This window comes from Callorhinchus milii, unplaced genomic scaffold (assembly GCF_018977255.1).
Source record: "Callorhinchus milii isolate IMCB2004 unplaced genomic scaffold, IMCB_Cmil_1.0 Scaffold3, whole genome shotgun sequence".
NCBI lineage: Eukaryota > Metazoa > Chordata > Chondrichthyes > Chimaeriformes > Callorhinchidae > Callorhinchus > Callorhinchus milii.
The window spans coordinates 59,205,297-59,222,021 of NW_024704744.1; the positions used below are offsets into that span (position 1 = coordinate 59,205,297).

The 16,725-nt window shown below is 37.1% G+C and overlaps 1 protein-coding gene across 1 annotated transcript in view; it reads right to left on the reverse strand.

The window, feature by feature from the left end:
- Window positions 1-16,725, reverse strand: part of tarbp1 (TAR (HIV-1) RNA binding protein 1) — a 118,409-nt gene that overhangs the window by 72,578 nt on the left and 29,106 nt on the right. The window contains exons 14-19 of the mRNA XM_007898385.2: window positions 15,730-15,891; window positions 12,169-12,362; window positions 5,461-5,719; window positions 4,648-4,830; window positions 532-731; window positions 75-146 (exon numbers count right to left, since the gene is read on the reverse strand). Coding sequence (XP_007896576.2) covers window positions 75-146; window positions 532-731; window positions 4,648-4,830; window positions 5,461-5,719; window positions 12,169-12,362; window positions 15,730-15,891 — 1,070 coding nt within the window. The remainder of the gene's footprint in view (window positions 1-74; window positions 147-531; window positions 732-4,647; window positions 4,831-5,460; window positions 5,720-12,168; window positions 12,363-15,729; window positions 15,892-16,725) is intronic.

The window sequence follows — 16,725 nt, forward strand, 5'->3', positions numbered from 1 at the left end:
GTGCCCTGGCATACTGTGTCATTTCAATATCAGTGAACTCTCACCGATTTAGAAATAGTTATATGCTTTTTTACCTTTCAGTAGTTACATTTGCTGCACAGTCGTCTCCTTGTAGTTCTATGAAGATATGTACATCTTGAATTAATCTGGTCAAAAAAAAATACAAAATGTTGCTCTTCAAACCCTTTGAAAAAACCATTACAGGAATAATGCACATTAAAATCATAACCACCTTGCAATATGATGCAGCCAATTAACAGAAAAAAAATCAAATAGATCTATGAAATGGATAACTAAAGCAGTGATATCCAACATCATCTCTTCACACTTCAAATTTTACAAAGTACATACTAATACCTACTGGATTACCTTTGATCAGCTGTATTTCTGTTTCAATGGTTTACTTCATGATCAAGTGAATATTTTGGTTATTGAAAGATAATAATTTGAGGATGAAATATGCTAATCTGAAGATTAGTTTTTTTTAAATAATTTGGACTAAATTGTTTCACAGAGCTTCCTTATTCTTACCTTTGATCTTTCCTAAACACAGGTCCAAACAGGCAAGCCTCAACAAAAAGGTCGATATGGTTTTGAGCAATTGCGAAAGAATCCTGCAGGCAAGTGTTACTAGCAGAAACAGCTGGCAACCACGTTTGGCAGCAGTGAGCGATCAACACATTGAAGACTCCAATTTTGGTTTGTGAAATTTCAAACAATTGATTCAGAATCTGGGAAAAGAAAGGTTTGAGTGAATGAGAACTGTTAATGAAAATGGAGTGGTTTACCTTAGTTTTGTGATATTTTTTCCTTCTCATTTACTCCACTGGGTCATACACATTCAATAGCTAAGAGGAGTATGGACCCTCCCCATTCATATGGCAAGCTGTTTTATCTCAGAAGACATTAGAGTTAAGCTGATCTAGTTCTTATCTGACCTGCAAAACTGAGTAGTGATTCGGAGGAACTGCATGTCTCCCTTGCCCAGACACTTGACTGTCCACTAGAAACTGCAGGGCAATGGCCTGAAAAAGGCTTTTACCATTTCCTCCTTCCTGGAAAGCATTTGGAGTTCACTTGTGGTTTGGCTGATATCAGGAAGGTGTTGGGAAAATTGAAAAGGTCGAAAGGTTTGGCCCACAGTGATGTTGCTCTTAGAGGGGCCTTTCGGGTGGTGATAAAAAGCAGTTCAGAGAGTAGTCACCTCCGAGAATATGACAGTTATAATTGGGAATTGGAACAAAGGAGAACCGCAGTTCCCATTACTCTGATTTGGAGGTCAGCTTAAACTAGATCAGGATATTTCCCACAACAAAGTAACTCATCTACTATATGAATGACATTGATTAAAGAACAGGCTTTGTGATGGTAAGTGGCTTTGCCTTTTCCCAAATATTCTTGAGTTCTTATATTCCACATAGGAAAAATGCAGTGCTTACTTGATGATCATCAATTGGATTTCAGTCGCAACGATCATAAACATGTAGAACATATAAGTACTCTCATATCCATGTCAAGCCACTTAAAAAAGTTCTTGCCTACCCTTTTCAAAATCCCATTGAAGGGATTATAGGAGAAACTGAACAGGTATAGCTCCAATGAGCACACAGTTTAAAAAATTGCCAATTCTATATTTAAGGATTGTGATTGTTTACCAAAACAGTTATCATAATGAAGTAATTATAATATTATCTCCGCCAGCCTGTGGCTTCAAGGCAAACTGCAGATCACATAAAACAACTTCCCCCCACTTCATTCGATTTCCAGACCATCAATTTTAAAAGCACAGTAAATAGCTGATTAGCCACACTAATTGTGACCATGCCTTTTGAGGATCAGCAGACAGAATAATTGAACATCACATAAAATAACATCTCTCTCTTTCTCTCTGGGTCTCCCTAATTTTCTATATTTCCTTCTCATTATAGCTATGTCTAACCCTAAACTGGAGAAGTATAAATACCTATCTTCACTGCTGGCAAAAAAAAGTCTGGTTAAAAGAGATGATAGGGGATTACCAGTATGAACGGGATGTACCTGGAGTCAGGGCGTCCCTAAAAACTTCTAATAACTTCACACATATTCAAACAGTTTTTTTTTGCCAGTACCTTGCAGGTGTGCATTCAATGCCTGTACTGGAGTCCTAGGCTGATAAATCGACATGCGTATAATTGATTACCCGAAGCACGACTTTAATCGGTGAGATCAGGGGGGGGACAGACTTATGCATCTGTTCCAGGTCTTTCTGACATCGAGGGTATTGATTGGAAGTTCATCAGTATCAATTGTTGATTCTTATAGATACCTTGCCGTTGTGGTCAACACCAACTTTTGCCTGAACACTGTCCTGAAGAACTGTGTAGAGAAGGGGTGAAGGGCGTCCTGGTTATGCTCTTCTCTCTTAGGAAAGCATTCTAATACTGCAATGGAATACTAGCCTGGATAATCAGCTCAGACTCAAGTTAGGGTTTGAATCCACAACATCCTTACCCAGAGGTGAGAGCATTATCTTTTAACCTAGATGCAAGAGATGATAGCCCAGTCACCTCAATAAAGACCAATAGCTATAAGGAAAAGAAAATCTTACTTCTTTTCAGTGAGTTCAGAAAAAACAGGAAATTATATTCAATACATAAAGGAAAATAATATTAATGCTGAATCATATGAACATTAAGGATTGAATGATCATTTGTTTAAAAATAGTAGACATATAATGAAAATAAAATTACCATCTGATGAAGACATTAAAGCAGACTTCCTGTAGGAAGAGATATAAATCTAGGAGTGTGTGCATGAATAATTCACCATCAGTCGTTAGGAGAGAATTAGGTCATGCCCAACGCTAATTTGTACAGAAATTGATAAACATTCAAATATTCTCCAGTAATAACAGATGGTTATAATCTAGTTTTATGAACCTAAAAAGATAAGGTCTATCATACTAAAACAATAACTCAGATCACATTTTTGTGGTTATTTAAATCAAATGGCATCATTCCAACATATAATTTTAATCCTCTAGCAAAGATGACAGTTTTTCTTGAGATCAAATATATGCTGGGAGAGTAAGATCCCATAATTTAGTTACTGAACAGATGAATACACACAGTCCAACATAGCAGCAGAACTTCAATGACTGACATGCAATAAAAACGATGTGGTCCTCATCTCTTCTAATTATAATACGGCGAGTAATGCAAATGCACAGAGCTTTCCTATCTAAATCAAATTATTCTGGTAACCTGATTTCCAAAATGTAATTGCACATTCCCATGCAAGGAACCTGACTTAAAATGCAATAGGATAACTTATTACCCATAAACATTACGACTTTGAGAAGGGATGGGGTTTTCCTGCTATGTTCCACCTTATTTTCTCCCGTTATTCATACACTATAAACTAGTAAAATTAAGAAAATGGTAGTAAATCTGCTATACCAATGTATTTGTGAGGTTAAATTGAGATTAATGTGGTCCAGGGATTGTTCTCACTCCAGTTTTCACTGCATATTAAGTGTCTGGCTGCAAAAAACTATAGTATGCTTTCAGGAGGATCATAAAAGCATCTCCTCATAGTAACCTGCTCATCATCAGAAACTCATTAAAATGTGAAGCTAAATACGTGTTCCTCTACATGTATCAATAAGTATCATGGAACTTTTGGCTACCTACCATAAAGTAAGTTTTTCCTAAATCGCTGAATCTTCCTAAATTAATCTTTGCATACAAATCTTAATTCTCTTAAGGATTTGGTGCCATAATGCTCACATGGTCCTTCTTTAATTCCATTGTAAGCATGGTTTAATTCTTGTAGCCTCATTTCTTCTGAAAGAAGGCATTAGTGGAGTGGTCAAGATGTTACAAGAAAGATGCACAATATATAAGCAACTCCAAGTGTAGCAAGGTAAATAACAAATAAAATCACTCCTTTTTATGTGAAACTTGAAATACATGTAAACAGTGAGGAATGTTGTTTGAATTAATTTTACATTCTTCCTCATTCATCCAATCTTTATAATCATCCAGAATGATCCCACAGCATTGTAGGAAACAAAATGTGGGAATCTCCATTACTTAATTCTCAGGTCAGCTTGGAGCACTTCACAGCAACAATAGGTTTTGTGTTTGGTTACTAAATGAAGAGAGCAATTCTTTATAATACCATATAACAACAACAAAATTATATTTGTTTAGCGCCTTTCACATCGGGAGGACTTCATCTTGCAGGGTCAAGAGAAATATTTGCCTAGTGATCACAAATATAGCCATAGTACAACAACAACTTGTCCTTTATGTGGGGTAGTGTAAAGAATATACTTTCTTAGTCCACTCTTCCTAGCAGATCACATCCAACTCAGTAAAACATACCTGTATGAGTAGCAAAGCAGAAAGTGACATTGGCACAACCTTTGACCCTAAAATTGGTCAGAACGCAGAAACCTAGCGAGCAGGTTCTGCACATGCACTGTTCATTTTTTTTTCTATAGTCGGTATTCCTCAAATACAAGATAGTTTTGAAACAGCACAGGTAGATGATATGAAAATTCTGCACAATTAGAGCAGCATTATCAGGGGAACTAGTAGTAAATGACAATTTATACATAAGAAAACACTCACTAAATAGCAGCAGAAGTATAACATATCCTACCTCCTTTAGTTTTATTCCAATGTTGCATTCTGCTGACACTCCAAGAAGTTGATGGTGAAAGGCAATTTTTATAAAGGCATTTAGAGTAGGCCAGAAATATAACTGGTTGCTGTTCAGATCCAAAACCGCTTTCCATGCAAGATCCAAAGATTCTACACACAAAGGCTCTCTTGACCCAAGCACCTAAAAAATACAACCAGCTTTAACAAATCTAAACACATGTTAAAAGATGGTCCCCCACCACCTTGGATAGAAAACCAAGATACAAAATTGTTAAAGTACAAATATTTCTCACGTATAATGTTTAATAGACTGAACATTCACAGATCTCAAGCGGAAAAGCCACATAAGGTTACTTGTGTGCAGTTTTGCCATAATAACATTACTTTATTATGTGGAGTCCTGTAGCTCAATGGTTAGAGCACTCGCTTTGCAAGTGAGAGACCTGAGTTCAATTCCAGGCGAAACCTTGGGCAAGTTTCCTTACTCCACACGCCCAATAATAATCCCTCCAAAACAAAACAATAATAAAATTGGTCATTTTCAATCTACGACTGTTTGTGGGACACTGCTGTGCGCAATTGACTGCCGCGTTCGCCCACAAATATACAGTCAATTCACTTTACAGTATATTCTGTGAAGCGCTTTGAGACGTCTAGAAAACGTGAAAAGCGCTATATCAAATGCAAAGATTATTATTATTATCATTATATTTAAATTTGTAAAACAATTAGTGCAAATGTTTCTGCTAAGAGCGATAAAAAGAAAATCAGATTCTGTTCATCAAATATTATCAATTTAAATCTTGTTCACCTTAGGAATAAGAATCCTCATGCACTGCAGAATGGGAAGTACTTGATCAGATGGAACAATGCTAAGAGCTTCTGTACAGGCTTGGAGTGTGAGTGCAGGATTTTCTACAACGGGTAATGAGAGGTCTAGATTCTTGTCTGATGATGTAATAAACTGATCACATTTGTTAAAAGCAAAATGGATACAAATCCATTGATTGCAGACAAATTGTGCAGCTATCTTCCCCCAGCCTTGAATTGAAGACCCAGTCTCCAAAAATCTGAAAAATAAGACGTAAAATTATGAGGAGAATCATACCAAGTCACAATTTCACACCAATGTAAAATTATCAAGTATAGTGAAATTCAGAGTGTAATTTCTAGCTTTTTGAGCCCAACACCAATTTAGACAAGTGGTATGAATCACTTTGAAGAGGTCGAGTAACACCATTGGGGACTCAACTGGTTATAGTCTTTAACGCTTGGACAGTTTAATAGGCCAAGCTGAGAACAATATAGAACTAACAGCATCAATTATTCTGCCAGTATAAATGAGACATTAACAAAACAGACATCTCAATGTTATAGATGCAATATCAAACCCAAAGATTATTAGTGTAAACAAAATTACCACCAAAAGACCTTACTTGGCTACATTCACTCAGCCAAGAAATCAGGGCTGTTGGTCAACAGCATCCATTGAGCAGCTGGGTATGAGTCTTTGGATCATATAATGGTCGGAAATGGAATAAAATGAAACTTCAGATGCCATCATCTAGACCGGCTAAATTAAATTGCAACGAGCCAGTAAGATTTAAGATTTGAACTAATATGAAAATAGTGCTCCTCAAATTAGATTTACTATATTGGGTCAGTCCTAAACACGTTTTCTTTTTCCCCATCCCCAACCACACACTCATATTTACACCATTTTGTTCTTGTATTTAACCAATTAATAACACATTTTTATAAAGGTTTATCAGAATACCTATGGTAAAGGAGGCAAAATGAATTACGGTTTTGTCATGAAGTATCACATCCGTTTTCATAGACTAATGAAGCATCGAAAAGGAGGTGCAACGCAGGCAACTTCTTAACATTGATTTATTATACGGTTTGCAGCTGAATTTTGCTGAATATTCTGGCTTATATCCCTGTTTTTAAACTTTTTGAAAAAGTAATATAGAATATATCACTGTCACAACATAGATGGTTAAAGTGATGGCCCAATGCCATAGTAACAGCCTGACATTAGCACAGCTAGTCACGCTTTCTCTTCAGCAGGGACGGATGTGTAGTATGGTGGAATATAGCGAGATTGGGAAAATTATTGTGAGAAATTAGACAAAATTGTAAATGGAAATACTAAAGATTTCCATTTGGCTACACAGCGTCATTCATAGCTCCCATTCTGTAAAAAAAATATTTTTATGTAACCAGTTTTTCTGAGGGCATTAATTCTAAATCTGGATTGATCCAAAGCATAAAGTTACAATGGTATCCCAGGTCACAAATTCCCTGAAATTGCATTGCCTGAAATTGTATATATTATTATATATATATATATACACACATAATATAAAATATAAAGAGGACAGGTGTTTGAGAATATTTCTATATTGTCTTAATTCATATTAAGCTTCAAAATATAAACCTTTTACTAAAGTACATGAATAGAGAATTTAATCTCACAAAGAAAATGCATATACACTCTAAATTGTTTTCAACGATTTTCCTAATCTTATGCAAGTTTCCAAGCTTGTGTATTTGAGTAATCCTAGATGCAATGACATTTCAATTTAAAAGAAAAATGAAAACACCATCATACCAGCTAGGCTGGGTCTACGACTTCTGAGTTACCAGTCCTTTGTATCAAGCTTGGAAGAAGCCTACCAAATATTTATCCAGTCATCACATTTGCTGACAACTCAGGATACTAAAACATCCAGTTTGCAGATTGACAAAGCTTTAAAAAAAAGTAGAAGATGAATGTGTAGCAGATGGAGTAACACTTTAAAGTTCATTTGAAAGCTACAAGCTTCAATGATAAGAGCAGTCATTGTGTGATTACATTAATTGCAAACATGTTTGTGGTTTACAAATAAATCATGGTTTGTTATTTAACACAGTAATTAATTGAGGAGTGTGCTCACTGGTGAATTGACAACTTGGTCTTTTTATTTCTGTTAAGACAAAATTACCACTGTTGGCACAAATAGCGTTCACATAAAATTTAGATATTATTATAAACACAATTATTTTGTTCCAGGAAGATTTGATTAAAAAAACACTGTTTATTTCATATTAATGCATGGCTTTAGTGTAATCCAAAATTTTGATTAGCTGGCGAGTGGTCAATTCAACTAAAAACATCTGGTTTACAGAACAAATTGTAAGAAAGTCAACATAACAGCACAGAAAAAAAATTATTACATTTTAATCTACTTGTCAAGACATTGGGCAGGCAACCTGCTCTCAAGTCTCCCATTCTTCAGCTTGCTGCTGGCAGCAGGAGCAGGTCCCGGGTCGCCTCGCCCACCAAATGTCTCCAACTCCCTACAGGTACGTAAGTGTGTGTCTGGCATGCACTCAGTGCTATACCTCCCTTATGTCAAACAGCGCATTAGTTCTGCCAAAAGTCAATAGTTGGAAGATAAAATCCAAATTTCTTAAGTTAGCAGAGAGATACAGTAAATAACTATGGCACTAATTAAGCGGTAGGATTACTTTGCATAGGAGGCTTACTTATAATGTTATGTTGATTTTTGAAAAAGCAATACTCTTATCATGGTTTGTTTTCCTACTTTGCTTTTTTCATAACCACAGCCAGAAGAAATGCCATTCTGCACTGCATCCTATGGAGATGCCAACTTACACGTTGTCAAGTTTGGTGCCAGTTCAGTTAAAAGACACTAAATGCCAGTCTCCATGCATGTGGGAAAATTAAATTGCAATTAACCTTAAATGTAATATTTAATAATATTATTTAAAAAGTAAGGTAGATGGAGGGTAATTCACACTAAAAATAGTTTCCCCTCAATTTAACCTCTCCTATCACTGCAACTTTAATTTCACAATAGTAATCTATGTTGATCCAGGTGCTTACGTTAAAATTTTACAACAAATTACATTTGTATAGCTTCAGGAGGATGTCCCAAAGAGCTGGACAGTCAGGGTTTGGATCTGAGTTGGGGTTGTAATCAGGAGGGCAGGGAGGGTAGGGATAGGAGGATGACCAAAAGCATGGTCGAAGGAGGCAAGGGAGGAAGTGAGGCAAAGGGACTGTATGATGGAGTTCCAATGGGTGGGGGCAGAAATGCTGAAGGCCACAACAACAACAACAAGATTCCATTCATAGAGCGCCTTTCACGTCAGGAGGACGTCCCAAGGCGCTGTACAGTTGGGTCAGGACCCGAGCAGGGGGGAAACGGTCAGGGTGAGGGGAGGGAAGGGAAGGGAGGGAGCGAGGAGGGGGTAGAGAGTCGAGAGGGGAGCTGAAGGCTCGGTCAAAGAGAAAAGCAGAAAGGCTTCCAGAAAAATATTAAATGAAAACAGAAAAGGTTGGAAACGCACAGGTCAATTTATATCCAAACGAGAAAGATAAGGTAGTTATTTCATCAGAACTGGAACTACAGAAATCATTTTCACGGATGGAGTAAAAGCAGGACTAAACCAAGAAAACAAAGTTATGAGTGAATAAAAAATGTATAAAGAAATAGCTTTTTTCTGGTTGGCCAGATATCTGACACACTCAAAAACCCTCACTGCTTAAGAGTTTCTAAACCAAACTAATGAGCGTTCCACATACGTATTATTCCATTTATCTGGTAACAGAATGCACATTTTCTTTCCATCTCCCTCTCATGCATTTTATATAGCCAATTTCAAAGAATTTAAGTGCAGGTTTACAAGAGCCAAAGCTTGCGGACCCTAGAGAAGTGCAGTGGGATACTGCTTGAGTATTATCAACTAAATCGTGCAGCCTACTATTGTAGAGCACCGAGAAGCCTTTAATACTTGCCCACCCAAGATCACTTCTTTTTGGTCTGTTGGGTGTCCAATACAAACCATCAGTATGCTTTAGAGTATCTAAACCAAAGTTCCATCCATGCCACCTACGCGAGTTTGCCTACAGAAGCAGACCTGCGTTTGCCAGTAACCCACAATGAGAAACAACCAAAGTTTTGCAACATTGTCAAATGAAACCTTGGTCCCCAACATTGGGTTAACCTAAACTGTAACTCAATGTGGGCTTGAAGCTGCAATTCTGGAATTCAGATGAAAGTGCTATCAACTAATTAATAGAACAATAATAAATGTTACATTTGATATCACACCTTATCACATTGTCAAAATGCCTTACAGTGCTTCGTAGGATTTTACTGTAAAGTACAGTGAGCGTGTATTCGTAGGCAAAATGACAAATGCATTCATGGCACAATAACGTTGAATGAGTCACATACGAGCCTAAGCAGTACAATTATATTTCCTGATTGCTGCAACAAAAAAATAGCCACAAGCAAAGTGGCCCAATATTCCAAAACATCTCTTGATCAGTTAATTGTTGATGATTATCACAAAAATAAACTTCCAATGTCTTTGAACACGAGTGACACAAGGGGTGTCATCTCACCTTTTACAAAGAACATTGCAAATGCAGGGGTAGGAAGAGAGGTGCCAGACTATCAGCCCCTCCCCATTGGTGTTGCAGCTGCCACTGTAATAAAGTACAGTATTTCTGATCTCTGCAAATCAGATTCCAATCTGATCTTGCCATTAACAGTCCTTTAACACCTTTCACAAACTATTAATGAATCAATAACAGTCTCTTTATGTTTGTCACCAGTGATTTTTTTTTACTTCTTTCTTATGTCTTCAGTTGAGATCAATTACCACTTGGCAATCTCTACAATGAACTTTCCTCTGGGGGGGATAATGTATTTGTAGGTGAATAGATCCGCAAGTTTGAATGACAAAGTTTTCTTGTTCGTTTTAGTTTAAAATAAATCTTTGTAACATTTTCCAAATGTGTATAATTTTTTTTCAGTGTACAGGTCTTTTTAAAAAAAACTTGAGACTGAGTCGGATCTCATAGTGCCTCCACTCTTCATGCCATAAAGATGTAATAAAGCACTATATCAAATACAAGGATTATTATTATTATTATAAGCAGGCAATCTGACTCAGTGAAAGTATCCAAGAGTGTGGATCTCAACATCGCAATCATGTCAAGGCATCACACTGAACACCTTTATATACGTGATGCACAATTTCCTGGCAATAAATTATTTTTGTTTGGCAACTACTGATTTTTTTTTTATTTCTCCGATACTTAAGGTATGTGATGAGCTATTTTCTGACAACAAAGAATTTATCAGAAACCTTTTTTTTAAAAAAAACTGGATGCACTTTATATCCCTCTTGTTCCCCCTTTTTATCTCTTGTTGCATTACCACTTATAATGCAACAAGATTTTAATAAGTTTTATGAGTTCATATTATAAATCCCATTAGGCTAAAGTTTTAGCGCTAACATGAAAACAATTGTAAGGGACTCAAATAAATTCATGCACAAGTGTTGTTTCAAAATAGAATCAAGTTTAGTTACTTTATATGCATTTTTAGTAAAATATATCTGAGATATAAACAAACAAGAGCTCAAATATATGAAATGTGTGTGAAGCACATGCAGTAACACATAAAACCATTCCAGTACGTGAGGGGGGTGATACAGAAATGTAGCCCTAGTATTGGGAATTCTGGAAACCAAGCTCCCAGTACCATATGTCCTTCCCCAGCAGTGTCCTACAACCCACTCCATGCTTGACCTTCGTACCCCACCCCTCCCATAACTCAACATTCTCCTCCACCCTGAATACAATGAACTATACCGACAAACCCACACATCCAAAATAGGTATACTATACTTACCAAATATATCCCTCCAAAAAAACCAAAAAACAATAATAAAAAAAAAATTGGTCATTTTCAATCTACGACTGTTTGTGGGACATTGCTGTGCGCAATTGGCTGCCGCGTTCGCCCACAAATATACAGTCAATTCACTTTACAGTGTGTTCTGCGAAGCACTTTGGGACGTCCTCCCGACGTGAAAAGCGCTATATCAAATGCAAGGATTATTATTATTATTATTACCAAAACATTCTATTCTATATGGTGACCTGCTCCATGAACCAATGTGATCTATCAATTTACTGGAGTGAAAATCTGATTGCTGAGATATTCTGAGCAGAGCTTTTATATTCAGCAGTTCACCTCGGAGACTGCAACTTATATCCAACCGAGCGAGAGCTTGGAAATGTGTTGCTTTTATATTATACTTTGCCTCCAGAGAAGAGCTCAACTTAAAAGCAGCAGAAAACAATTAACATTTATAGAGCAACCTTTCACGTTGGGTGGACATCTCAAAGCGTAATGTAAATGCAGCATGAAAGACCGATACTGCTTTTACCTTGCGGTTCTGGAAATCTTGAAATCCGGCATAAAACACAAGTCTTTACTTTTACACAGCCTCCAGATCTCCAAAGACTGCCTGTAATAAATTCCTCTACCCAGACATCTTGATCTGATAAGTTAGCATTCTCATATTATAAATCCCATTTGGTTACAGCTTCAATATTTGTCTATTATCGCAACAATTTTTAATATCAAACACTTTTTAATGTTCAGCAATATTGGCAATTGACAATTAAGTTGTTCCCATTACTCACCCAGTGTCTTGCTCACTCCAGAGAGGTTTTTCGAGAGTTTGGTTGAAGGGAGCAGTTGAAATAAATCTGACTAGTGTCTTGACAGCATCAAGTGAATTGAGTTGCAGCTCTGGATACAGAGATGTGGTCTCACAAACCCAAGCTACAGAGGCCATAGCAACCGCCTTCTGGATCTGTCTGACTAGCTTCAGGTCCTGCAACATATAAAACAAATATGAAATCCTACTTCTTCTATAGCTATTCCATTTTTACTATTTACCTTCTAGTGTGTTTCATGCAAGATAAATTCAGACAAATCTTTTTTGTAGTGTAGAACATTGTCCAGAATAAATATATTCTGAACCATCGACTATAATGCTAGTCAAACAGTTGCTTGTCTGCAAGTGGGCAAATCAGGGAGGGGTGAGGTTGGAAAGAAAAACAAACAAAAGGGAATATTATCCCAGACAGGAATTGACTTTAAAGCTGTATTAGCTGAGAGTTGATAACCTGGTCCACCCTCTAGATCAGGGAGCTAGCTGTACATTGTACAGAAGAACAACCAGAATGGGAAACATTTTAAAAACTAAAGATTCACAAAGAATGTACAGCACGAAAATAGGTCACTCAGCCCAAACAAACCCTTACTTAAACAAAAACGGAAGTCGCTGGGAACGCTCAGCAGGTCAGACAGCATCTATGGAGAAAGGAAAGTGAGTCAACGTTTTGGGTCCACGACCCTTCGTCAGAACTCTTACTTAAATTTTCTTTATTAGTTTCCTTTGTGAAAAGCGCTGATGTCATTCAGACATGAATGGGAAGGTGACTCAAGGGAGGCAGAGCTCTGTCTTATACTGACCTGAACTCCCTCCAGGGACAGAGTGTGCATTGCATTCCAGACACAGGGACATTTCCATGATTAGGTTACATGCATACGTTGGACTCTCAGTTTGGTTAGGATACTCTTCAGCATGATGATGGATTTCTGCATGCGTCAGGCACCCAGCTGACCAAAAATAACTCATGAACAATTCGTATTTGGTCTAAACAATGCTCTACAGTCCAGGTGCGAATTACTGCTATTGAACACAACTTATATCATGATGTGTCAAAACAACAACAAAATTACATTTATAGAGCTCCTTTCACGTCGGGAGGATGTCCCAAAGCGCTGAAAAACACCCATTGAGTTTGATAAATCTTAAAACCTCACACAAAGCCCTTGTTCATGTGAAACTAAATCAATTCCCTTTTTCAAACTCAAATCTTCAACTGCCCGCCAAATCCATGATATTATCACTTTTAGGATCAGTTTGAACCCATGTTTACACATACATTCAGCAATTTGGCTAGTTTAGAGAGCCAAACCTCCTCCACCTTTCCTTCATCAGCCAGTCTCAAATCCAATGTTGAGGTTCCATTATTTAAAACTGCCTACACACTACAGGATCAGCAACTTTCACCATTTTGCTCATTGTTAGATAAAGCACTTCATTATACAGATGTTATTTATTTTGGGAGGTTGAATTAGAAAAGTGTTTTGCAGCACAATCCTATCCTTATCCACTAAGCACAATGTCATAGTCCTATATTATAAAGGTACCAATGGAGAAATCCAAAGACCAGTATAGCTGAGAATCATAGCTAAATGGGGGCACTGAAGGGGTGTGGGTTGCATGCAGTCAAAAGATAATAAAATACAGGTAAAAGTACATAAAAACTGCAGCTACTCAAAAATGCAGCGGCACATGATGTAAGTCTTGCTTTCAAAAAGCATTTAATATTTATAGATTAAATATCCAAAACATTATTTATTCTAGAGATTGGAACACAGATATGACAAGTTTATTTTTATACTCTTTAGAATACAATGGGGACTTCAAATTATAAAATGGGTGGATTGCCATTCTGACACTACCTCTCAAATATGTTCAAAATGTAGATACAAAATCTTAAACGCTGCAAAGCAAGTAAACATTTTCTATGCTAGTTTTAATGCAATAGTAACAATAATGTATATATTAATAATAATAATCCTTGCATTTGATATAGCGCTTTTCACCTTCTGGAAGTCTCAAATATACTGTAAAGTGAACTGGCTGTATATTTGTGGGCGAAATGCAGCAGCCAATTGCGCACAGCAGTGTCCCACAAACAGTCGTGGATTGAAGTGACCAATTTATTACTTTTTTTTGTTTTGGAGGGATTATTATCAGGTTTGTGGAGTAAGGAAACTTGCCCAAGGTTTCACCCTGCCGGGAATCGAACCTAAGTCTCTCGCTTGCAAAGCGAGTGCTCTAACCACTGAACTACAGGACTCCACATTATTGATATAATTTAAATACAGATTTTATACACATGATTGCGCTCTACATTTTGAAGCTAATTATGAGCAGACATTCAGCAGACAACTTGATTCTGCTTCTCTTTCCAAATCATATTTAGAAGTGCATTTCATAAGTCTTTCATTGCCACCATTTGCAGTAAAGAAATCCAATAGTCACAGAACCTAAAACTATAAACATTGATGGATTTCTGCATGTGTCAGACTCCTGCAAATTAAATTTTCAGCATATTACAAAACATTGCTATGGTCCTAAAGGATTCAAACACGATTCTCATTCAAACACCTTCCGTTTCAGTGCGTTCTATTCTGCTCTTTAAACACTGCACTAACAATGTAAACAAAAGAACTGTACGGAATTCTTGTACCATGTTAATGTTTTCCCCTCCCTCAGTAACTTATGAATCCAGTGATTCATAAAGGAAATGGCAGAAGGCATTTCAGTATATCTACAGATGCAGAGCCTGATAATGGTTAATGATGCTGGGTTAATCACAATCGCCTATGGAATCCTGCACATTCATCTACACTTACTTACATACATAGGGTGAAGTTGGAATAATAAGTTATAATTTTAATAACCTTTAGGAGGTTTTCCATTTGGATTTACTTTTTTTAAACAACAACAGCAAAATTACATTTAAAATTAAGGAAATCACAAAGCTTTCAGATGCCATATGTTTAGAGGGAGATAAAATTTAACTTCAAACAACAGCTGATATTTTTAAATTCACACAAGACCTAGCTTTGACGTGGTTAATTGCTTTGGTTAACCTTTCCACCTTAATTCCTTTCCACATAATTATTTTTTTTAATTTGCCTCCCCCATTTTGGTGAAAAATACATCAACATTTCTAGAGAATACCTTGAATGATCACAAGCTCACCCAACAGAACACAAAGAATAAAAATCAGTATTATCCAATGAGTTCCTTTAAATGTGTAGGGCAGCCAATTATACCGTCTCCAAGAATTTCATTTATGAACCTCGAAAACAGTTCACTAAGTTCAGTATGTCGTTGGCAAATGAACAAAAGCATATTTTTCTGTTACAAGGCATCACAGTTCAGTAACAGCCAACTGGTACTTTAGTAATATATCTTTGGGTGAGTTCAAATAGGTAACTATTTCACGATGTTACAATTATTATACCAGACCATAAGCAAGACAGCTTTTGCTCTCTATGAGTTCTTGTTCTATAGAGAATATAACAATACATCAAAGAGAAGGAAAGGGCACCTGATCATCACTGGCAGCTTGCAAATGCTGAAGAGAAGCTTGTGTCAGGGAAGAAATGTAACTCCAGATACAGGAGCCTTTCTTCCAGTCGATTGTTGAGAGGATCTTCACCATCATACTCATCACTGCAAGGTACAAGTGGCATCTGTCTAAATCTGAAACCTGAGCAATAAAACAAGGCAGGATTTAGAAAACCAAATACAAAAAATTGCATGTTCCACAAAAACGTTAACAACCAGTATTTAAAAATGAATAGAAATTAATTACTGTCGATGGCAAAATAAATGTTTTGGGTGTATCATAATAATAATCCTTGCATTTGATATAGCACCTTATCACTTCTCCAAGATGTCTCAAAGCGCTTCACAGAATATACTGTAAAGTGAAATGACTGTGGGCGAAACGCAGTAGCCAATTGCGCACAGCTTTGTCTCACAAACAATTGTGGATTGAGTGAACAGATTATTATTATTTTTTGAAGGGATTAATCCCCCTGGAAAAGTGATCTGCCAATCAACTAACAACCTGGTTTCTATTTACTGCTAGGTAAACAGAGGCATGTGGAGTACGGAAAATTGCCCAACGTTTCGCCTTGCCCGGGAATCGAACCCAGTTCCTCTCGTTTGCGAGGCAAGTGCTCTAACCACTAAGCTACAGAACTCCACAAAAGGGATGTAGTCAGTTAAATGGAAGATAAAAGTGGGGAAGGAGGATAGGGTGGGGTAGTAGAGGTGAATAAAACAGCTTGTTCTGAGTCCCGGTGCAGACTTGATGGGCCAACTGGCTTCCTTCTGCACTGTACATTCCAATGATCCTATGAAAGCACTGCTGTTTCTCCAATGAGGAATAGCAAATCTTGCATGGGCAAATCTTGGCACCACCTAGTGGCTGGCGACAAGAAGCATTGGCCATGTCAAGGTGTCGGCCATTCTGGAAGACAGGCCAGGTAAATAAATAAGGGGAATTTAAAAAAAATCTAAATAACCCACCCACCCA